Source organism: Malaclemys terrapin, chromosome 3 (genome assembly GCF_027887155.1).
Source record: "Malaclemys terrapin pileata isolate rMalTer1 chromosome 3, rMalTer1.hap1, whole genome shotgun sequence".
NCBI classification, from domain to species: domain Eukaryota; kingdom Metazoa; phylum Chordata; order Testudines; family Emydidae; genus Malaclemys; species Malaclemys terrapin.
The window spans coordinates 166589768-166613606 of NC_071507.1; the positions used below are offsets into that span (position 1 = coordinate 166589768).

Consider the following 23839-nt stretch of genomic DNA (forward strand, 5'->3'; position numbering starts at 1 on the left):
GGTTAATAAACAGTGTATTCGTTTATTTTTTGAACAGGTAAGAAGCCTTTTACCTCTTAAATTAAAATAATTCATCTATGAATAAGCTTTAAACTAGGAAAAGTCAAGTCTATTAATTGAAATGTAAATTTTTTTTCTTGCAATGTCTTCTTCTTCTTCTCAGAAATAAAAGATAAATGTATTCCCATGTGACTCAACCAAGTGATGAATTCACTCCACTGCAGGTGAATTCAGTACTTAATTTACATTTTAATAAGAAAGACAAATTTGAAATTAATAAAGAATGAAATGAGGAAATCACAAAACACAAGAATTGTTAACTAGAAAACATATTTAATATTTACGTATTATCATTCTTCAGAATGAATCATTTTTAAAAATGAAATTACAGTAAATGCAATGCTGTGCTTCTGATGTGATGCTCCCGAATAGTAAAATAGCACTCTGTAAAGCTTTTTTTACATCTAATATTTTAACTTTTGTAAAATGTAGACTACATCATTCCATTATTATCCTAAAATAATTTATTTAGCTTTTTGGTGGAGAATCAATGACCTAATTTACTAAGAGGTCATGGTTACAGCATCAGTATATAAGGTTCTGGTGTTTCCAAATCTCCATGGTCAGACTCTAGCTGCCAAATTCAGAAATCTTTCTGAGATGACATTATCTCTATCTCTCCCTGTATTTTTAAATAACCATACTACTCTCACTGATCTGCTGGATATTAATCTTCTTGTACTCCAGCCCCTAAGCTATATGAATAGTATCATTGTTTTCAAGGTAACAAAGGTTGAGGGGCCAGGCCCAGAGAAATTAGCTTTTATTTTCATTTTCTTTGTTTACTGAATTCCTCACTTTAGACAGTTCCTTGATCTGTAATCAAATGAGTGCATTGTGTTGAATTACCAAATGGAATAGTGATGAGGAATTTATTTAAGTGGATAGTTTAGCTTGTAACATGTTGTACATGCTCATCTAGAGACATAACTTAAATTCAGATTAGAGGAGGCTCTGTTTTAATAGTTTTAGTGCTACTTAATCCAAAAGAATAAAACCTCCAAAATGAGGTAGTTGCTATTCATTGAATGTTGTCAAACATGCCATGGATGTTCTTTGTGTTGGGAGAGCATTGACATCTTAGAAAACATCTCATTTTGCAGATCAGGGGCCTGATGCCAGCATAACTATTCATTTCAATGGCATTATACCAGCAAAATACTGATATAACATATAATGGGCCCAGAAGTATAGTAATCCACATGCTTTATTGCAGTGTGAAAGAAAATATAAATAATGTAAAATTCAAGCTGACTATCAGAACTCAGTGTTGCAATGCCTAACTTTTAGGAGGCTCCCCACCCAGTGAAATCCACAGCCTCAAGTTAGTCACCTAAGCTTCCTATACAATGCATAGAGAGAGTGAGGCAGCCACCTATTCTAGTCAGCATGAAATGTCAAGGAGAGGGTATGGCCCTCTTAGGGAGTTAGTTGCCTAATTCTGGGCTGGAGGGAGGTGCCTGTGTCTGCTTGGGATTCTCAACCATGAACTCTCTCCTGGTGTTTTGTGCTTTTTTTTTTTTTTTTTTTTGTAAGAAACAGGGATGAGGAGGAGTGCCCTCCATTATAACCTTTAGCCCAGTGATTAGTGCACAGGAGCGTTCTTTAATCACTGAATTTCTGCACATCTGCGAGAAGGGAGAAATGAACCCGGTCTCCCACATCCCTAGTGAGTACTGTACCCTAAGCACTGGGCTAATGGTTATAAAGGAGGGCCGTGCTCATCCTCATTCCCTGCTCTATTTCTTGCAAAAAAAATGGCTTATGTGATTAACTCCAGAAGAAGATACACAGCTGAAAATCCCAGGCAGATATAGGTACCTCCCACTGGCCCTGATTTAGGTGTCAAATTGCCTGACAGGAGTGGGGGTTTGAGGGATTTGTCCTCCTCTCCCCCTCTTGGCCATCTTCTGTGAGTTTAGGTGTGTTCTGAGCACACCTACCAGATTGGATCCCAAAGGAAAGATAGGAAGTCCAGTGCCTATTCTGAAGATCCTGCTGAGGCTTAACCATGAGATATAGGTGCCTGGGCAACTAGACTGAAGTGGCTGTGAATATGCCCACTGATAGAAACTTAAGCACCTAGGAGACTTTAATGGTGGAAACCCATGTGCCTAGAGAGTCTAGAGATAGCTAATCAGGGGGGTAGAGGGTGGGGTTGAGAATCTTTTTGGTACCTAAATGTTGGAATTAAGCACCTATAGTGGCAGATAGGTGCCTAAATCTTCTGTGTAGTTAGCCCTTTCTCTCTCATTTATAGCAAAATGCACTATTCTCTCTGACAATCTGGTTCAAAATGTCTTGTCATTAGACCTTCCTGGGTTTTACACAACTTCTTGCTGAAGTGGGGACTGGAACTCCTCTATAAGCTTCCTCCAGTCATGTGCTTTTCCTGCTTCAAATAGCTCTGACAGATTCCAAAGGGATCTGTCTTTACACACACACACACACACACACACACACACACACACACACACACACACACACACACACACACACACACACACACACACACACACACACACACACACACACACACACACACACACACACTTTGGCAACACTCAGAAAGCTTGTCATGTCAATAAAGTCTCACTGAATTGAGAAAAGAAAAACAGAAAACAATCCGAAGGCTCAGTTCATGTAACGTAACTTCCATATAATTCTGTGTTTTATTTTTGTTTTTCTTTCTTAACTGGTATCCATCTATTTTGAGGTCCAGTGCCTTGCATTTAAGATAAAGCTGCACCTAGTTGCCTTTTGGTAGAGGGACTTCAGTTTCCCCCACTCCCATTAGAAGAAGTACAAGACAATAAGAGGGTTAGCTGTCAGAGAGGATGTGGGTAGCCAAGCTTAGAAAACAAAGAACAAATAAATGGCTATGGCAAACTTACCAGTAAAAAGTAACTACTGTATGTCCCTATTGAAAGTCCAGTTGTCTTAGCCCACTTCGTAACATCACTCTGCCATGCTACAATTGAAAACTTGTTTTAAATTAACCTCCTCTGTAGTAGAACCTTAGCTTTCATGAATATCTTCTTTTTAATTTCCCAGAAGTGATATTTGAATAGCAATGTATGACCACTTTATAGCAAAGGGGCCTCTTCTTTTAAAAAGAATAGCGTCATAAATTAGGTGCACTGCATATGCTGTAAAGAAATTGCATCACCTGCATGTTTAAATATCAACTCTAATAAACGCAAAGGTTATCCAAGCCTGAAGTTATGTTTAAATAGTTCATGATAATTTCGTGTTAAATTGAAAATAAATAATAAAGGTACAAAACATTTTTAACAAGCATCTTTAAAGGCTATGCTTTCCATATCTTCAATTGTGCATTGTTTCCATTTTACCTACAATTGCTCTTGACTGGCTAACCATCTTATAGATATGTACTTAAAAACATACAGTACAAACAAAAATAGAAAGAGAAAATATTTTAAAGGGGGATTTATGAAAAAACAGCTAAAATCATTTGGGGGGGAGGGGCATAGTTCCTGCAAACCATTATGCATATTCTTAACTATACTCGTATTCATAAAGTTAAGCACTTGGACTATGTGAGCACAGCTGAAATACTGTGTCCAATTCTGGTGTCCACAATTTGAGAAGGATATTTATATATTGGACAGAGCTCAGAGAAGAGCCACAAGAATGACTAAAGGTTTAGAAAACATGCCTTATACTGACAGACTCAGCACTCAATCTCTTTAGTTTAACAACAACAACAATATCATTAAGGGGTGTCTTGATTACAGTGTATTGGTACCTATGTAGGGAACAAATAATTAACAGTGGGTTCTTCTGTCTGACAGAGAAAGATATAGCCTGGCCCAGTGGCCCAAAGTTGAAGCTAGACAAATTCAAACTGGAAATAAAGCATACATTTTTTTTTAACAATGAGGGTAATTACCCATTGGAACAATTAAAGGGTCATGGTGGATTCTCCATTACTGGCAATTGCTCTAGGAACTACTGTGGGAAAGTTCTAAGGCCTATACAGGAGGTCAGACTAGATAATTGCAATGGTCCCTGCTGGCCTTGGAATCTATGAATCTGTGAAAAAGCATGTGCATAATTCTTTTATGGATTGAAACCCAATGTCATGCTGATGAAATATGTACTATAAGATTTCCTAAAAATAGCACTTTAAGAGGGAGAAAAAAGTTTAAAAGCCTTTAATAGCCTCTTTGCAAATCTCCAATTGTGTACAATTAGAATGAATTTAACAATAAAAACTATTATTTGTTTTAGCCAAGCACAAGTCATTGGACTCAATACAATGGTAACTGTGTGAAATTTAATGGCTTGTGATGTACAGGGGGTCAGACTATATGAGGTAATGATTCCTTCTAGCCTTAAACTCTGAATCTAAGGATAATATTAGCAAAAAAGACACGATGCAGGAGTGTAGAAAAGGAACATTTTTCAGGGAGTTCATCGTTTTGTGAAACTATTCCTAGAGAAAGCAGTGCTAAATTTCCATATGTGGCATAAAGTTGGTTTTCTTTAGTTGGCTTATAAAGTGCAAACATTCAAATATTTTCAGGGGACGGATTCAGAAATTAATAAAGATTTGGAATTTTTACTTCTTCTTTTTCAAGAAGCAAAAGCAAAAAATAAAAATCTCTGGGAGGAAGAAAAAAAAAGAGAGAGAGAGAGAGACTGGCACTGTGCTCTAAAGTTTAACCAGTTTGCTGTCTCTTGAACTAGTAGACTAAACCATTTTCAGAGTGGTGGAATTTACTTTGAGAATGCCCTGTCTACCATCCTGAGACATTCAAGCTTGGATCCTGTTAATCTGAGTGGTCAGGCCATTTTCCTCAGCTGTTGTTCCATCACAAGAACAGAAAAGCCTCTTAGGGCCTGGTACAAAGCCAATTGAAATCAATAGAACAACTCCCATTAACTTCAGTATGCTTATGCATGCAGGACTGAAAATGTAACTTTTTATAGGTTATTATTATTCTTAATCGGAATATATCAAAGTTTGCTAGACATTCTACAGACAGGTATGAAGCCAAAATCATACCTCAAGAGGCTTACACACTAAATAAAGTTAAGACCTTGAATTGTACCAAGAACTGAACAGAAAGCATGTGAAGTGATTCAGTGAATGACTTGTTTACCTCCCACCCCAATTAAGCCAGCTGAAAAAAGGGTATGGGAGGTAGAGGGGGAACAGGACTTCACAAAAAACAGATACTGCATCTGAGGTGAGCGTCTCCTGGAAGGAAATTGCTAGCAATTTGTGGGATAGATTTTGAACCTCTTGCCCTTATTGGTGAGCAGTTAAAATATAACACCTAACTAATTCAGCTAGTGTCCTTAGTTTTATTTACATGTAGTAGAAATGTTGGTTTATGTGGTTCTGATCTCTTAAAAACCTGATAAAGGTAGGTTACATAGACTTAATGCCAATGTTGTAATATACAGTGCATGTTACTCTTCCTTTGCAGTCTGCATTTTATTGTTTTTGACACTGAGGTCGCCCATGACATCCTGAAGGTGTGGGATGGTCCTCTTGAAAGCAGTATTCTTCTGAAAGAATGGAGTGGTTCAGCCCTTCCTGAGGATATCCATAGCACCTTCAACTCACTGACGTTACAGTTTGACAGTGACTTCTTCATCAGCAAGTCAGGCTTCTCCATCCAATTCTCAAGTATGTGAATCCTCTATTATCTCAAATACAATCAGGTGTGATCATTCTTGTATACACAAATACACATTTTTTTTCTTCTAGTAAGCTTGTTAGTCTTTCCCAAAGAGAATCATTTTTTTTTTATTTACACAAAATACACGTATAGGTCATGGTGAGGTCTTAGCCTATAAATCCTAAGTTCCTTTTGTCTTTATTTTAAATATCTCACTATGTATTTTCCATGGCAGCCTCAAATATTGGACCTATTTTATCTAATAACTAATTTTGTTTCTGAAAAAATGAACTGGCACTCACATACACTTTTGTTTCAGGTTCTTTTTCTATTTACATGTATTTTAAGCTAAATGTATTTCATTTTAACAGTGAAAATGTAAAAGAAACCTACACAAAAATACTGTAAAATGTTTGATTTTAAACCATTTGGCATAAATAATTATGTCTTCAACTCTGAAGTAACTGCAACTCTAGATACAAGAGTGATGGTCTCAGTATTAGAACATTGAATTAATAGAGTTTTCCTGTGATATCACGTAACTCTCATAAATGCCAATGATTCAGGTACATCAAAGGGGGAAAAACTTACTGTCTTTATTCAGTCCAATCATTATGTCTGTACACAGTATGGCTGCAATTTATTTAAGGGCATGTCTATGTGGGACACTCAGGAAAATTAAGTTTAATTAACTGAAGGTGTAAATTTAAACTGCATTAGTTAAAGTATGTAATGTCCCTGTATAGACACTCTTGATCAGAAGTAAAGTGGCCTGAGTTCCTCTTAAAGAGAAGAACAGGAGTACTTGTGGCACCTTAGAGACTAACAAATTTATTAGAGCATAAGCTTTCGTGGACTACAGCCCACTTCTTCGGATGCATATAGAATGGAACATATAATGAGGAGATATATATACACACATACAGAGAGAGCATAAACAGGTGGGAGTTGTCTTACCAACTCTGAGAGGCCAATTAATTAAGAAAAAAAAAAAAAAAAAAAACAACTTTTGAAGTGATAATCAAGCTAGCCGAGTACAGACAGTGTGATAAGAAGTGTGAGAGTACTTACAAGGGGAGATAGTCAACGTTTGTAATGGCTCAGCCATTCCCAGTCCTTATTCAAACCGGAGTTGATTGTGTCTAGTTTGCATATCAATTCTAGCTCTGTAGTCTCTCTTTGGAGTCTGTTTTTGAAGTTTTTCTGTTGTAATATAGCCACCCGCAGGTCTGTCACTGAATGACCAGACAGGTTAAAGTGTTCTCCCACTGGTTTTTGAGTATTTTGATTCCTGATGTCAGATTTGTGTCCATTAATTCTTTTGCGTAGAGACTGTCCGGTTTGGCCAATGTACATGGCAGAGGGGCATTGCTGGCACATGATGGCATAGATCACATTGGTAGATGTGCAGGTGAACGAGCCCCTGATGGTATGGCTGATGTGATTAGGTCCTATGATGATGTCACTTGAATAGATATGTGGACAGAGTTGGCATCGGGGTTTGTTACAAGGATAGGTTCCTGGGTTAGTGGTTTTGTTCAGTGATGTGTGGTTGCTGGTGAGTATTTGCTTTAGGTTGGGGGGTTGTCTGTAAGCGAGGACAGGTCTGTCTCCCAAGATCTGTGAGAGTAAAGGATCATCTTTCAGGATAGGTTGTAGATCTCTGATGATGCGCTGGAGAGGTTTTAGTTGGGGGCTGAAGGTGACAGCTAGTGGTGTTCTGTTATTTTCTTTGTTGGGCCTGTCTTGTAGGAGGTGACTTCTGGGTACTCGTCTGGCTCTGTCAATCTGTTTTTTCACTTCAGCAGGTGGGTATTTCACATTTGGGGACAATATATACCTTCAAGTCAGCGGCACTGCTATGGGTACCCGCATGGCCCCACAATATGCCAACATTTTTATGGCTGACTTAGAACAACGCTTCCTTAGCTCTCGTCCCCTAACGCCCCTACTCTACTTGCGCTACATTGATGACATCTTCATCATCTGGACCCATGGAAAAGAAGCCCTTGAGGAATTTCACCATGATTTCAATAATTTCCATCCCACCATCAACCTCAGCCTAGATCAATCCACACAAGCGGTCCATTTCCTGGACACTACTGTGCTAATAAGCGATGGTCACATCAATACCACCCTATACCGGAAACCTACTGACCGCTACACTTACCTACATGCCTCCAGCTTCCATCCAGGACACACCACACGATCCATTGTCTACAGCCAAGCTCTAAGATATAACCGCATTTGCTCCAATCCCTCGGATAGAGACAAGCACCTACAAGATCTCTATCAAGCATTCTTAAAACTACAATACCCACCTGCTGAAGTGAAAAAACAGATTGACAGAGCCAGACGAGTACCCAGAAGTCACCTCCTACAAGACAGGCCCAACAAAGAAAATAACAGAACACCACTAGCTGTCACCTTCAGCCCCCAACTAAAACCTCTCCAGCGCATCATCAGAGATCTACAACCTATCCTGAAAGATGATCCTTTACTCTCACAGATCTTGGGAGACAGACCTGTCCTCGCTTACAGACAACCCCCCAACCTAAAGCAAATACTCACCAGCAACCACACATCACTGAACAAAACCACTAACCCAGGAACCTATCCTTGTAACAAACCCCGATGCCAACTCTGTCCACATATCTATTCAAGTGACATCATCATAGGACCTAATCACATCAGCCATACCATCAGGGGCTCGTTCACCTGCACATCTACCAATGTGATCTATGCCATCATGTGCCAGCAATGCCCCTCTGCCATGTACATTGGCCAAACCGGACAGTCTCTACGCAAAAGAATTAATGGACACAAATCTGACATCAGGAATCAAAATACTCAAAAACCAGTGGGAGAACACTTTAACCTGTCTGGTCATTCAGTGACAGACCTGCGGGTGGCTATATTACAACAGAAAAACTTCAAAAACAGACTCCAAAGAGAGACTACAGAGCTAGAATTGATATGCAAACTAGACACAATCAACTCCGGTTTGAATAAGGACTGGGAATGGCTGAGCCATTACAAACGTTGACTATCTCCCCTTGTAAGTACTCTCACACTTCTTATCACACTGTCTGTACTCGGCTAGCTTGATTATCACTTCAAAAGTTGTTTTTTTTTTTTTTTTTTTTCTTAATTAATTGGCCTCTCAGAGTTGGTAAGACAACTCCCACCTGTTTATGCTCTCTCTGTATGTGTGTATATATATCTCCTCATTATATGTTCCATTCTATATGCATCCGAAGAAGTGGGCTGTAGTCCACGAAAGCTTATGCTCTAATAAATTTGTTAGTCTCTAAGGTGCCACAAGTACTCCTGTTCTTCTTTTTGCGGATACAGACTAACACGGCTGTTACTCTGAAACTTGAGTTCCTCTTAGCTTAACTTTACTTCAGTTAAGCTAAAGTGAACAGGGATTTAATGGATTTTAACTAATGCACTTTAAATTCACATCTTTAGTTAATTTGGTTTAACTTTCCTCAGTCCTAAGGCAGACATGCTCTAAGGCAGCGTTTCTCAAATGTGGCCACATGCAGCCTCCAGGGCCTTTTCTTGTGGTCACAGCCTCCTGGGTAATGATGGGGGAGGAGGGAGGGAAGCAGTGGCCCCTACCCCAGGGTCGCCAGCAGGGGTTGGTCCCTGCTTCCTTCTGGAACCACAAACACTGTAGGAGCAGATGACCAGTGTGAGTTCCCCACCTTCCTGGGGTTGATGGGGCTTGGGCTTTGGGCTTCAGCCCAGGGGTGGTGGGCAGCAGGCTCTGGCCATGTTGTAGCAGGCTCTGCCCCCCAGCCACAGGGTTTTGGATTGTGGTCCCAGGCTCCCGCTCCTCATGTTGCCCCTGGCCCCTGCTGCCTCCTCCATCCCCTAGCCATGCAGCAGGCTCCAGCCCCGGACTCACCCCCCGCCATCACCCTAACCCCAGCTGTCTCCTCAACCCCCCCCCCATATAGTCCCCCATCGCCCCGGCCCTCCTGCCTCCTTACCTACCTCCCCATCCAGGGTTTAATTTGTTCCCCAGCTTGCCAGGGATGAGTAAATCTGCTGTGAAAAGTGATGATATAAAATATACAAATATCACTTTTCACAGTAGCAGACTTACTAGCTAGCAAGTCTACAAATAAAAAACAACAAAAAAGGAAAAGATGCAGAGTATCTTATTTGTGTTTCTCTTCTGTTTAGGTCCAGTAAAGAAAGGGACTCTGTACATTATTTTTTTATTATTGAGTCTGCGAAAAACCCTACATAAATAAACTACAACGATTTGGACATGTATATGCGCATATTTATTTGTTTTTCCCAAAGTTAATTAAGTATTTTAGGAAATATTGTCACAGCAACCACCAGCAAGAGTTGGTGGCCACACTCTGAGGCCACCAAAATATTTGTTGTGAGAGCCCCTAAGGAACTGTCTGTTTGTTAAGCCCTGATATACCTAGGTACAATATAGATGAAGTGAGTAATGGGTTGAGATGAATTTCCTGTAACTGATCAGTTTGTCATAGATTTATATGGATAGATAAGATATGGCAGGGGCTGGATGAGTGTTTCTTTCCTGTATGGTTAATTATAGAAAATGTGCTGCTATTCCTACCAGTTGAAAATGTTACATTTACATATATTTTAATAAAGTTGTTTTAAGATATTAGAACAGATAAAAACACTTTGTACTATACTATAATAAAGTGGAAGTGAGTGTGAGATGTATAGATATAGATGTAGCAATAAATGAAGGAAGAAAGTATTTAAGCTGTTCACCTTTTCTAGAAAAGTACTAGTATAAAGTATTTGACCTTCAGCAGTTACCGTGGTGAAAAGGAGACAAGTTAAAGCTTTAGGATTCAAGAACTGATTTCTGCAGCTTGGTGTAATTTTCCTTTGGATCTGTTTGGTGATCATGCTGGCAATTGCAGTGTATGTCTCACTGGAATTAATTGAAGTTAGTGGTGGTGAACTGGAAGTCTCCGCTAAAGTTAAGGAAAAATGACTGATACTTTTGGTTTACGATCCTTGTCAATTGCAAAGGGGTGTGTGTGTGTGTGTGTGTGTGTGTGTGTGTGCGCATATGAAATATCACTGCCCACCTACCCCCAAAAGAGTTCAGTTTATTTGGAATCAGTCCTGCAATGTACTGAGCAGTGTGGCCCTGATCCCTCAGATTGTTTGAGCACATGCTAAACTTTAAGTATGTGAGTAGCTTCCTTGACTTCAAAGTTTAGCATGTGCTCAAATGCTCTGCTGGATCGGGATGAGACTTTGCAGCACCTTGGTGGATTGAGCTTTATATTGTTTCTCTCAAACTGAATCTATAAATGAGTCCTGAGTTGCTTTCAATTTTCTGGTAATCGTGGAAGAAATGAATGGTTTATTACAGGTGCTTGGGAGATGAGTCTTTTCATATCCCAAGGATTTTCAAATGCATATATTTATGGTAGGCAGTGATTTATACAATGTGACACCTGTGTGTGTTTTATCTTTCGTTATATATGTAGGTATAAATGCTGTAAATAGCTGAAGCTTGCAAGACATTTGACTCCATTAAAGGTCCATTGTCTTGCCAGGTCAGCACAGCATGTAGAACATGAGAACATGAACTGACTGGTGCGATTATGTTAATTGTAATCAGCCTAACACTTTTCATTAAAACTTAATTGCCATTTAATCATGCATAAAAGGACAGAAAATGGAGTTCAGTGTACAAAACTGGCCTTTACTCTGGGGTTTAAAACATTTAAACTAGCGATTACAAATCACATTGTCAATTAACCCTTTCCTAGCAAGACACAGAATATTGGGAGGGGGAAGACACTCCCCCCTCCCCCACTAAATAGCTGTTCTTCTTTAGCCACTCCATAACTTGAGGACATCTTGGTCTCATATTAGTTGATTTTCAGTAGGGCATAAGCACTCTTTTGATTTTACTGACATTTGCATTCTGCATTCCACTTTACTGAATACTCTCTTTTCTAAGCAATGCTTATTATCTCAACATTTAGAAAAATCAACAAAAGAGATAAATGTTAGCCATAAACATTTATACTGTATTTTTAACAAGTCAGATTATCATTCTTGCATGCTTACTATCTTTGGTGGTTTCATTTTAACAGTTTTTAACATTCCTAATTTAACTTTCTAACTATTTTCCCCCTTTACACTGGATTCTCATTTGTTACTATTTATAAGACCTGTGCTGTTGTCTTAAAATGAACCATACATTCATATTTTCTATGACCTTTAGTAAAGCTTGATCTTTATGATCATACTGATCATTGATATGATCATTATATTGAATACAGGGTCTTCTCCCATAAATTTTGTATTAAACAATCTATTTCCAGGTTGTTTCAGGTATAGTCAGACCCATCTGTGACTTTCCTGTATGCCTTCTCTGTGGGTTTAGAATCATTCTTTTTGGTCATCCATAAGCTTCCTCATTGTTTAACTATATAAAGCATGTTCCTCTCAATATCTAAATCTGGATCAGCAGTGTAGCTGTTTCCAAGATAACAAAACTATACTGGTGAGGACTTGGGGACATTCTACCCAGGACCGGCTCTGGCTTTTTTGCCGCTCCAGGCAAAAAAGCCTCCTGCCGCCCGCCGCCCGCCGCCCCCCCCCCTCAGCGCGGCAGGGGAGGGCACCGAGCCCAGCCGCAGGCCGCTCTCCCCAACCAGCCAGAGTGCCGGGGGGAGGGCGGCGAGCCTGCCGCGGCTCCGCTGGCGGCCAGCGCCCCGGGAGGAGGGCGGAGAGCCCGGCCGGGGTCTTCTCTCCCCAGCGGTCAGAGCGCCGGAGGGAGGGCCGCGAGCCCGCCGCGGCTCCACTCTCCCCGGCGGCCAGAGCGCTGAGGGGAGGGCGGAGAGCCTGCCGCGGCTCCGCTCTCCCCTGTGGCCAGAGCGCCGGGGGGAGGGCGGAGTGGCGGCCAGAGCGCCAGGTGGAGGGCGGAGAGCCCGCCGCGGCTCCACTCTCCCCGGCGGCCAGAGCGCCGGGGGGGAGGCCGGAGAACCCAGCCGGGTCTCCGCTCTCCCCGGTGGCCGGAGCCGGAGCACCGCGCTGCCCCCCTCCAGGTGCCGCCCCAAGCACAAGCTTGGTGGGCTGATGGCTGGAGCCGGCCCTGATTCTAGCAAATTAGAATAAGCAGAGTATTTTGCTTGTTTATAATTCCCTCTTTCTCATATTGGAGGAAGCTGCACACTAAATAAGATGGCTGAGGAAGATGTGGTCTTTGAATTGGTGTATGTGGAAGACCCTGAGGTATTTAGTCTCTATTAGGAAAAATTCAGGTAGTAATTGCTGACATGTTCATTTTCTGGTAATGATGGGCATAGATGTATTGACCTGCTTGTAGAATTTCTGAAATCTGGTGCAGTATATGAGATCAGTAACTACCAATTTTCATGTGGCTCCATATGTTATATTTAAATTAAATTAGTTATTGTTTGTGAATAATTTGCATCTAACCATAAACTTCATCTTTAAAAAAAGTGTGGATTTAGTGCTCCTGTTGAATTGTCATCCTCTGAAGAAAAACTCCTGTGCTCATGACTGCAGGGGAAGGTTCTCCCTCACTGCCCTGCCAATGTGCCTCAATCTTAATCTGGGAAGAGTTGCTCTAGGGCTAAAAGCTATAGTTCAGGCTCCATGACCAGTACAATGAAAACACAGAATCTGGCCCCTAAATTCTATTCTATTCTTCTGCCTCAAGTGATTTTGTACAGATTTTTTAAATCTGTTACCTTTTTTTTTTTTTTTTTTAATTTGTGTATGGTACTTGTCTGCCTTCTAGGGTAGAGATATGAGATCTTGATCAATAATAAGATTGAAAAAAATATAGAAATATTAAAACCAATCATTAGAAGAGTTCCCACCCAGTGCACCTACCTGTAGGCTTCAGGGTATCTTATGTGACATATGCACACTTGCATATACAGTTTTACCTAAGATGAAAGAAAGAATGAAAAAACTGCTGATTGGGAGATTGTGTGACACTTTTCTCGTATGGAAACTCCCACCTCGTTCAAACATATTCCAGACACTCTGGGAATATGACCAACCAAAAGAGGTCTGGTTCACATTTTGTTCCAGGATAGAGCAATTAGGAATAGATTCTAAGACCTCACCATGACCCATAAGGAATTTCCTGACACATAATTAGATTCTGTTACAGCTGAATGGGAGGTCAGTACAATTGGAATTGGACACAGGTGTGGCATTCTCCTTTAAGTCTTAGCATTTTGGAAAATTAGTTCTGGATCATTGATTGATTTAACACTGTGGCACATCACAAACTACAGGTTTGTCTTGATTAGGAAAAATGATGAAAGTTAGGTTGTAGGCATACATATAAAACTATTGTTAGGAGAACCTAAAAGGTTCTGAATTGGGAATATGCCTTTAAGTTTGGGTGCTTATCTAAATAAGTATCCTGAAGTAATTCAACAGATAATTAGCCATTTTCTAAACAGATCCTGGTTCTCTTTGCTGATCTCCTAAGAGTGACCCCAGGAGACACCCCTCTCCAACCAAGGGGATGAAATGATTTTTGTGCTCAGTTTGGCCTGTAATTGTTGGGTTTTTTTACATGTGAAGAAAAGACACTTTTAAAAATTATTTATATAACACATTTAGGTCTTGGAGAAAATGCAACAATAAACGAACAAATATTAAGCATTTCTTGCCCACAACTTTCTTTACAACATGACTCACCAATTATAGTTAAAAAAAAAAAGAGAGAGAGAGAGAGAAACAAACAAGCAAATTAACACATTAATTAAATTGGAATAATGACTCGGGAGTCACTACCATTGCTGTTGACACTTTTGTTGATGCCTTTTTCCTTTAGCAAGAGCTTAAGCATCACTGCACATTGAACACACTTGTCAGTTTCAAGCACCACAAGACATAGTCTGGCAAAGTCTGTTTCAGTAAGGGCATCTGTCTCTGGCTCTTTGGATTCTTGCTGCATACCTGACTGGCTAGGGAAATGCCTATGGTGACTGAGGTATAGCTTTGCTGGACTGCTAGTGTGGTGCCTTCTTGAAAAATATTTTCCTATTGGTGCAGATTTATTTTAACTATTTGCACTGCCTATAGTTTAGGTTGTGCCAGCATTTTCATTATAAAGCCTTCGTTTCCAGGATTTATAATGTGACTGCAAACATTTGATCCATGACAAAATTGCTCAACACTCTCAGCTCAACAAATTCAGTCAGAGAAAAAAAAAATCCTGATGACTGAATGACTGACTTCACAGTACTGAGTGGGGAGGGACTTTACTACTACCGATAAAAAGTGAAGCTCCATAGAGCTCCCCCCTTCAACAAGTGATAAATGTTCTAGGGTTGAAAGGGGAAAAAAATGCTATTCCAAGGCCATGAGTCAAGGGAGTCCATTCCTCCAGCACCAGAGGCTTTGGCTCCAGCTGTTACCCCTGAATCCCCTATGCCAGTGCTGAGCTGAAGACTCTTGTTGTGACCCCCATGGTAGTGTTATCAATTCCACATTGCCATTCCTCTGGCCCCCAGCCCCAGTGCCTATTCTACTTTGGAAGAATTTGTGTAGGAGGTCACTTCTGAGAGCAGTCTGCATTGGCCTCAGCACCATAAAGGATGGATTTGGAGGCCCTTCAAACAGGTCCTGAGACAATCCATGTATTTAGAAGCTCCACTATCTGTCTCCTGCTAGTTCCCATAGAAACTGCAACTGCAGACACTCCAGACCCCCCAGAAGTGAACACTTCTATCCTCCTATGATGATGTCAGCATTATGGCTGCGAACCCAGTCTCTTTCTGGGGATTATAGATTCTATTCGAGGAGGTGAAGGTCTCCAACCTCTTCTCAATGCAGATTTCTCCCTAATTATCCAAAAGGACACACTCCACCACCTTTTCCTCTACCACTTGCTGAAATTTCCACAGTGGAAGAACACAAACATATTTGTGGAACTAGAAATGAGGTGATAAACATCCAGAGTGAGTCAACTCCCCGCAGGATGATCTTGATGCACATATATGACTTCTTCACATGACAGTAAGATTCTCCTGACCCCTGACAATCTTAATCCATTCAATAAACTTTTCTTAAAATGGTTCAGAGGTTCCAAGCTCCACTAGAAACACTGCAAGCTAATTGGTACTTTTGCATGATTGTCAGTCTACTGCATTTACATTTCTCATAATGACGCCAGACTGCTTTTCTCTGGTGTGTTTAGTGTTGTGTGAGTTTTTTAAATAACTTTATTGGAACTATTGCAAATTTTTTTTTGCTTTGTTCTTGGCTGTGATGCACCAAAATGCTTCTCAAACCATTTTAAAACAAAACAGATGGGACTTTTGCTGCGGTGTCTGTAACTTACAGACCTAAGTTGCTGGACAGCCTGTAGTATTTTTAGTGGAAATTGGAAGCTTTGAATATTTTTTAGAAATCTTCAAAGTAGAGAGAAGAAAGTGTTTTTGACAATGGGTATTGCTGACATGACTGTATTTCACAGACATAGTTGGTGAAGATGATGATTTTATCCTTGAAGACATAATGAGAGTGTGTGGCCTAAACAAACTCATAAAAAACATGTCCTTTAAAAGACAAATTAGACTCAACTCTAATATGTCACAGATATATGTAAATACCCTGGTTAATATTTTCAAAAGGAGTCTACATTTCCCATTGACTTTCCATGAGGTCCTATGTCACTTATGAAAATGGGTCTTAGGCTCTGAAGTCACTTAGACCCTTTTGGAAATTTTACCCAGTGTGATTATTTTGAAGGATGTGAATGAGCCCTATCATAACAGTGCTCACTGCATGAATATATGAGGCGAACATTAATTATATTGTTCCATATCAGTGTATTGATGTGTATAAAAAAGTGCCAGTTATGAGATGGAATGAGTGACAGGGGAATGAATAACTTTTAAAGCCTGCATTAACTACAGACGTATGAAATATGTACACCAGCACAAATATTACAGTTCTTGAGACATCTGCACAAAACCAGATAAAGTACTAGTAGACTTGTGACTTCCCTCCAGCTGGAGAGAGAGAGAGAGAGAGAGAGAGAGAGAGAAACCGTTGGGAATCCTGAGCAGTAAACAGCTTACAAATGAGACAGGTTGAAAACTTGACAGCTTGTCTAAATGCTCATTTTACTAGATGGCACATCAATGCTTAAAGCTAGTGTTTTGTTTAATTAGGATCAAATATATTTGTGGATAATAAAATGGTTACCAGTCTCAAATACAGATAATGCATTCATAGGACAAAAATGCAAATAGCATTTTGATGCTTGTTAAATGTTTGTCAATGTTGGCTTTTTAAAGTTTGAATTTGTACTTGGTAAATGCAGTGAATTATTTAAGACATCAAATCTTTAGTATCTGGTGTATATTTGATGTCAAAAATAGATGAGCAAACTTTGCTACTTCAGATATTACATTGCACAGAACACTTTAAGGGGGGAAAGAAGTATTCAAAGGGTTTGGGTTTTTTGGAAGAGGACAATAACTAATAATATAATATATCTATGTCTGTGTGTTTACACAATTTTCAGCAAATTTCTGAATTTACTGTTCCTTAGCAAACATACTTTACAGTCATTCACAGTTTTAGAGATGTTACCTGTCTATGAAATGGGAAAGTACTTCCATGGGATCACGACCATAAAGCTGTTTTCTCTCGCTGGTGGCCAAGTATATATTCAATAAACCACACTAATGTGGCCTAGCTGTCAGGTAAATTTTCAATGTAGTGCTTGGGGAGTTATGTGCAAAACTCTCATTAGCAGTGACAGTTGTTACTTGAATTGATACTCATAAATCACAATGTGAAAATAAACAAACAAACAAACTAAAAAGAAATTGTGCTATTTTTTTGCTACTTCATTAAGAAATAGAACCCACCTCAAGGTGTGGGCCCTGTGCAAGAAAGATGTGCGAGTTTCAGGGATGGAAAAATGATCAGAAAATAATACATAGTACAAAGACACACATTAAACCTCATTTATATACACAGCAGTGATAGAGAGACCACAATCAATACATGGGGATATATGTCAGGTTAAACTGTCTAATCTACTCATCTGTCTGCAGACATGCAGGTATATACCATATTTGCTGGATATTTGTTGCAGCATCAGAGTATGTCTGATATATATTTCTGTCTGGGTCTACTACTTTCCCCCTCTGCACTCTCTCCCCTGTAAAGTATCATCACAATATGCTGTCTTTTCTGAAACTACAATTGTTGCTGCATACATCAGTCAACAGGGGACATTCAGTGAGCAGACGTAAACTCTTCATAGCAGATATTGTGGCATGTTCTATGTTTGTATAGCACCTAGCTCAATGGGACCCCAATCTCAGTAGGGCTCCCTAAGTGCTACCATAATAGTATTAAAAATAATAAAAGAATAAGTTGGTCCGATGTCCAATACCATCACTCGGATAAAGAATTGTAATTGCAGCAGGGAATGTTTCCATCAGTACTGAAAATCATCCCTTCCCCTTCCTAGCCACATCCCGTGAAGGTCAGGAAGCCTGGGCTCATGCCAGCTGAAATTAGCTGAACATCATGTTAATGAAATGTGAAAGTTGTATGCATATACTAGCACAAAAGAAGCCAGTTTGAAATAAATAATTAAATAAACTCTCTGTGAGGTAGGCAAAGGACTGAAGTGACTAGAACAGTGAAACATGGGGAATTTACAAGAGGACTTGGTATATTTCTTTATTTTAAAACTTTTTGTGAGCCATTATAAAAAAGCTGTGGGAAAGTGACAGACATGAATTGACTTAGACAGTAAAAGCATGAAAGAGAGGACCCACAATAGTAGACACAGTACCAAAATTTTGTGTCACTTTAAATAAGCTTGGCCTCCTAATAGCAAATTTACTTTTATTTTTAAACCTAAACGGTATCAACTCTCAAGATTTACCAAGTCTAAGAGCTAGTTCCTCTCATCACCCTCTTTCCATGGAAGGACACTCTGTATTTATACATCTGTTGACTAACTACGTTTTGGAAAGGTCTCCTCGGGACTTTCCCATCCATACAACCTATCACCCCTCAGTGGCACCTCAACCTCATTCTATCAGCGTTAATGAAACTGTCCTTGTAGCCTCTATGAACCTCATTTCCATGAAAGTTGCCTTTCTAGTGGCTATTACTTCAGTGAGAAGGGTAGATGAACTTCAGGCCATGATGGCGGATTCTCCTTTCACCACATTTCAGGACAAAGTCTCCTTGTGCCTACACCCAAGTTTCTACCAAAGGTTGTATCTTGGTTTCATCCCAACCAACCCATACACTTACCTGATTTCTTTCCAAAGCCTCGCACCTCAGCAGACCTTGACCTTTTACTGACAGAGGTCAAGAGCGATCAGGAAGTCCTGCAGACTTCTTATCACTGAGCAGATTAAGCGGCAGGCAGCCTCCATACAGAGGATTTCCAAGTGGATTTTGGGGTGTATTACACTATGTTATCAGTTTTCAGGACTGCCTCTGCCCTGGATGGAGAGTCCATTCCACAAGAGCCCAGGCATTGACTATGGCCACCATCCATGGTGTGTCACTTCCAGACATATGTAGGGCGGCCACATGGAGTTTGGTGCATACCTTTGCTGTGCACTACACCTTGGTGCAGGACTCTGTGATGAATGCATCATATGGCGTGGCTGCGTCCGTTCAACCATTTCATCCTCTTCCTCGCACCTTCCTCCGAATTAGGTACTGCTTGTTAATCACCCTCAATGGAATACAATAGGGACCATTACTTGAAGAAGAAGAGGAGGTTACTTACCTGCAACTGGCAGTTCTTTGAGATGGGTGGTTCCTATCTGTATTCCACTTCATGCCCTTCTTCCCCTCTGCTGTGGATTTGTTCGATTTGCAATGGAGAAGGAACTGGAGATGCAGTCGGTCTGTCCCAACCTTTATCACCTCAAATGAAAGCATGAGGCAAAGCAAGGACACATGCACAGACCAACAGACACTGCTACTCTCAAATTCTCCAGCTCTGGATGCATGGTGTGAATGCATGAACCCTCAGTGGAATAAAGATAGGGACCCCACATCTCAAATAACCTCCAATTACAGGTAAGTAACTTCCTTGTCTTTAGTGTGGAAGAAAATTAATGGACATAGTCTATGTAAAAAGAGATGGGAGTCACTTTCATTTTAACTGCATAAGTTAATTTTTTAAAGGGCAGTGCTGCATTTAATTACATTTGGTAAGGTACTTGCTCAGTGTGAGTGTGGGCACTGCAGGTTAGAGCCCAATTCTGCCATCCATACTCACATTGAAGAGCAGTTTACTCTGTGAGTATTCATAGATCTTAAGGGAAGAAAGGACCATTCTGATCATCTACTCTGATATCCTGCATAACACACGCCCACAGAATCTCACACAGTAATTCCTCATTGAGCCCATAAATTCTGTAAGAGTCATAACATATGTTTTAGAAGGATGTCTTGATTTAAAGACATCTCCAAGAGATGGAGAATCCATCCTAGGTAAAAAGAACAGGAGTACTTGTGGCACCTTAGAGACTAACAGATTTATTAGAGCATAAGCTTTCGTGGACTACAGCCCACTTCTTCGGATGCATATAGAAGTGGGCTGTAGTCCACGAAAGCTTATGCTCTAATAAATCTGTTAGTCTCTAAGGTGCCACAAGTACTCCTGTTCTTTTTGCGGATACAGACTAACACGGCTGCTACTCTGCATCCTAGGTAAGTTATTCCAATAGTTAATTACCCTCACTGTTTAAAAAGTATGCTTTATATCTAGTATGAATGTATCTAGCTTCAGCTAGACAATTCCCATGGACTTTTTTTGGGACTACTCATAGAGTGAGATAGTTCTCAACATGAGTAAGAGTTACAGAATCTGGACATGTGTCCCTCTTATGTTGTTTTTTCTGGAAGAATACCAGAAATGAAATATGCACTGTTCTATATGAATTCTGCTGTTTCCTTGTACTCTCTTCTTTAAGGATAAAGAGATACCTACAGTGTTAATAAGAACAGGAGTACTTGTGGCACCTTAGAGACTAACAAATTTATTTGAGCATGAGCTTTCGTGGGCTACAGCCCACTTCATCGGATGCATAGAATGGAACATATAATGAGGAGATATATATATTTACAGAGAACATGAACAGGTGGGAGTTGTCCTACCAACTCTAAGAGGCTAATTAATTAAGATGAGCTATTGTCAGCAGGAGAAAAAAAAAACTTTTGTAGTGATAATCAAGATAGCCTATTTAAGACAGTTTGACAAGAAGGTGTGAGGATACTTAACATGGAGAAATAGATTGAATGTGTTTAATGGCTCAGCCATTCCCAGTCTCTATATAAGCCTAAATTGTTAGTATCTAGGAGGGGGGGTTGGATGGGGCAGGAGTCCTGGGGGGGGGGCAGATAGGAAGATAGGAGGTAGGGGACAGGCCACAACCTCCTCCCCTAACCGGCCCTCCATACAATTTACGAAACCAGATGCGGCCCTCAGGCCAAAAAGTTTTCCCGCCCTTGGGCTATGAGTACAGAAAAAAGCTATGGATATGGCAACTAATTGCACTCAATAAATTGCAGGAGGAGGAGAATCTTGCCCAACAAATGCAGGAAGCTGCATTTAGAGGAGTACTGTGCTAAAGTATGACACATTGGTAGTGACAGGTATACCAAAAATAATTAAGGGAAATTGTGAAAGGTAGCAAAAAAAACCCCATAAAGAAGTTGGGTGCGATCCTACTTGCCTTCTGAGCCAAAATTTCTATTCGTCCGTAGCGTTAGATATGCAAGGGATTGGGCTCTGAGTGAGGGAAGTTCACAGCCATATTGACAAACTTTTTTAAATTTAATGTCTACAAACCTCCTTTGCACAATTACATATTACAGCACAGATGTTCAGAACAATAATATCCAAAATGGTGTTCACAATACAAAGTAATCATGACCGGTAATGCACATTGCTGTAGTTTCCCCATGTGTAAAATGTGAACAATGGTTATAAATCTCAAAATAGTACTGACCGGTTAAAGTGTTTGGACAAAGAAAAGCCTTATATAATTATTAAGTAGGAATCATCTCAATAAAAGCAATAGATCAGGAATGTATCGAGCGGCACAATACAGAGAGGACATGAAGGTGATAAAGTGAGATTTGATGTAACAAATTTCTGTCCCAAGCAAAACAATTTGCGAAAGAGAACACCAGCCTAATAGCGATGAAGAGAACAAATGTCTGTAGAATAGAGGTGATGCCTCAGTTTGACAAAGTGTTAATATGTGTTAGTCATAAGAGCTAGGCAAAGGAGAGGTAACATGTAAAAGGCAAGAACTGTTTTGGTCCATGACTGGGGCACCTAGGCATTATAGTAATAATAATCATTTGTATGGGAGATAAGCATGAGGATTTACTCATCATGAAGATCTGATACTGACTATTATGCCATCTCAATACAAATTAAACTTTGCTTGAAATTTTGACCCTAACACATGAAGATGTGATACATCTCCTTTGAGTATCCTCTGAGAAAGTTTTACATACCTCTGTAATGCAAACCCCAAGATTGCACATGGTGGTTGTTTTGTTTGACTTCCCATGCATGTTCCCTTCCCATGCTGTTAGGCACTCAAAGAGTAAAATGATGTTATTTACATTCTGATATTTGTCATATACAAATTGTCATATAACTTAAATATGTATTGATAGCTGAAGCATCAAAGGAAGAGAAGGGAATTGTTAGCTTGTTTGATTGATTAACTGGACAGAAAATGAAGAGCCTGAGTTTTTCCCTATCAGGCCATGTTTTTCACCTGAGGAAACTGGCCAGAAGCCAACATGAGTACGATGCATCTCAGTGGGAAAATTCCTGTAGAAACAAACAAACTGTCTGCCCATGAAAACAGATAAGCAAATAATATTGTCTCTGATTGGATATGTCTATAAAATGTTGCACTATGTATTTATTAAAATGTAGTGTATATGTCTTAAATATGTTCATTTCATTGTTTTCTTATAGCATCAGTTGCATCAACATGTAATGATCCTGGGACTCCACAGAATGGTACCAGATATGGAGACAGCAGAGAGCCTGGGGATACCACCACCTTTCAGTGTGACCCTGGGTATCAGCTCCAAGGACAGGCCAAAATTACTTGTGTGCAGCTGAATAACCGATTCTTTTGGCAACCTGATCCTCCGACATGCATAGGTATTGGGCTTGAAGCTAATGCAGATCATATTTAAGTTTTTAGCTTGTCCAACCAGTGACCCTACCATGGTGATGTTAAAGTAGTGCTTTCTAGAAAACTCAGTCTTTTCAAACTTTTAAATATTGACAGTCTGATTCTCAAGATGAATGCTATTATTAACAACAGATTTTTCCAGCATAATCTATTTTTGAAAATTTGTTTATGATGAAGGTGACAAACTTCAAGAAATTGTTAATTAAGTGCAAGACAGCATGGTCAGATGGTTAATGCAGGGGACTTGGAGTCAAAGCAGCTGGGTAATACTTATGACTTTGCCACTAGTTTACTATGTGACCTTGGCTAAGTCATTTCTCTGTACTACAGTTTCCCTGTCTCAGTAAAACAGAGATAATAATCTATATCTATATACTATAGATATTTCAGAGTCTCAAGTGAAAGGCATTCAATAAGTATAAAGTATCAAATTTGTTATATTACTGTTTACTTGTTAAAACTTTCACTTTGTGTTAGTGATTAATTTGTAGTTTTTAAACCCTAGTCAGGTGAGAATCAGGGGCCATATATGAAACTGGTCTCACCTTAATACCAAACTCTATACCAGAAACATTTGACTTATAGTAAAAAAGCAAAGATTTTTTCTCTTCATTTTGGATAAAACCAACAAACGGATTCTGTCATGAGTATGACCCTCCATGTAAAAAGCAACAGAGGGTCCTGTGGCACCTTTGAGAAGCAGGACCCTCTGTTGCTTTTTACAGATTCAGACTAACACGGCTACCCCTCTGATACCCTCCATGTAGTAATTTGTTTTCATTAAGTTGTATCTTCTCAGAAAATTTTAAGATAGATACATATGTACGTACAGAGGGAAGGTCAGATTGCCACTGCTGCCCAAAGAATGGA

The 23839-nt window shown here is 39.9% G+C and overlaps 1 protein-coding gene across 1 annotated transcript in view; it reads left to right on the forward strand.

Annotated features, from left to right (window-relative positions):
• Positions 1-23839, forward strand: part of CSMD1 (CUB and Sushi multiple domains 1) — a 1946356-nt gene that overhangs the window by 1565448 nt on the left and 357069 nt on the right. The window contains exons 26-27 of the mRNA XM_054023823.1: positions 5520-5722; positions 22744-22935. Of these exons, the coding sequence (XP_053879798.1) occupies positions 5520-5722; positions 22744-22935 (395 nt within the window). The remainder of the gene's footprint in view (positions 1-5519; positions 5723-22743; positions 22936-23839) is intronic.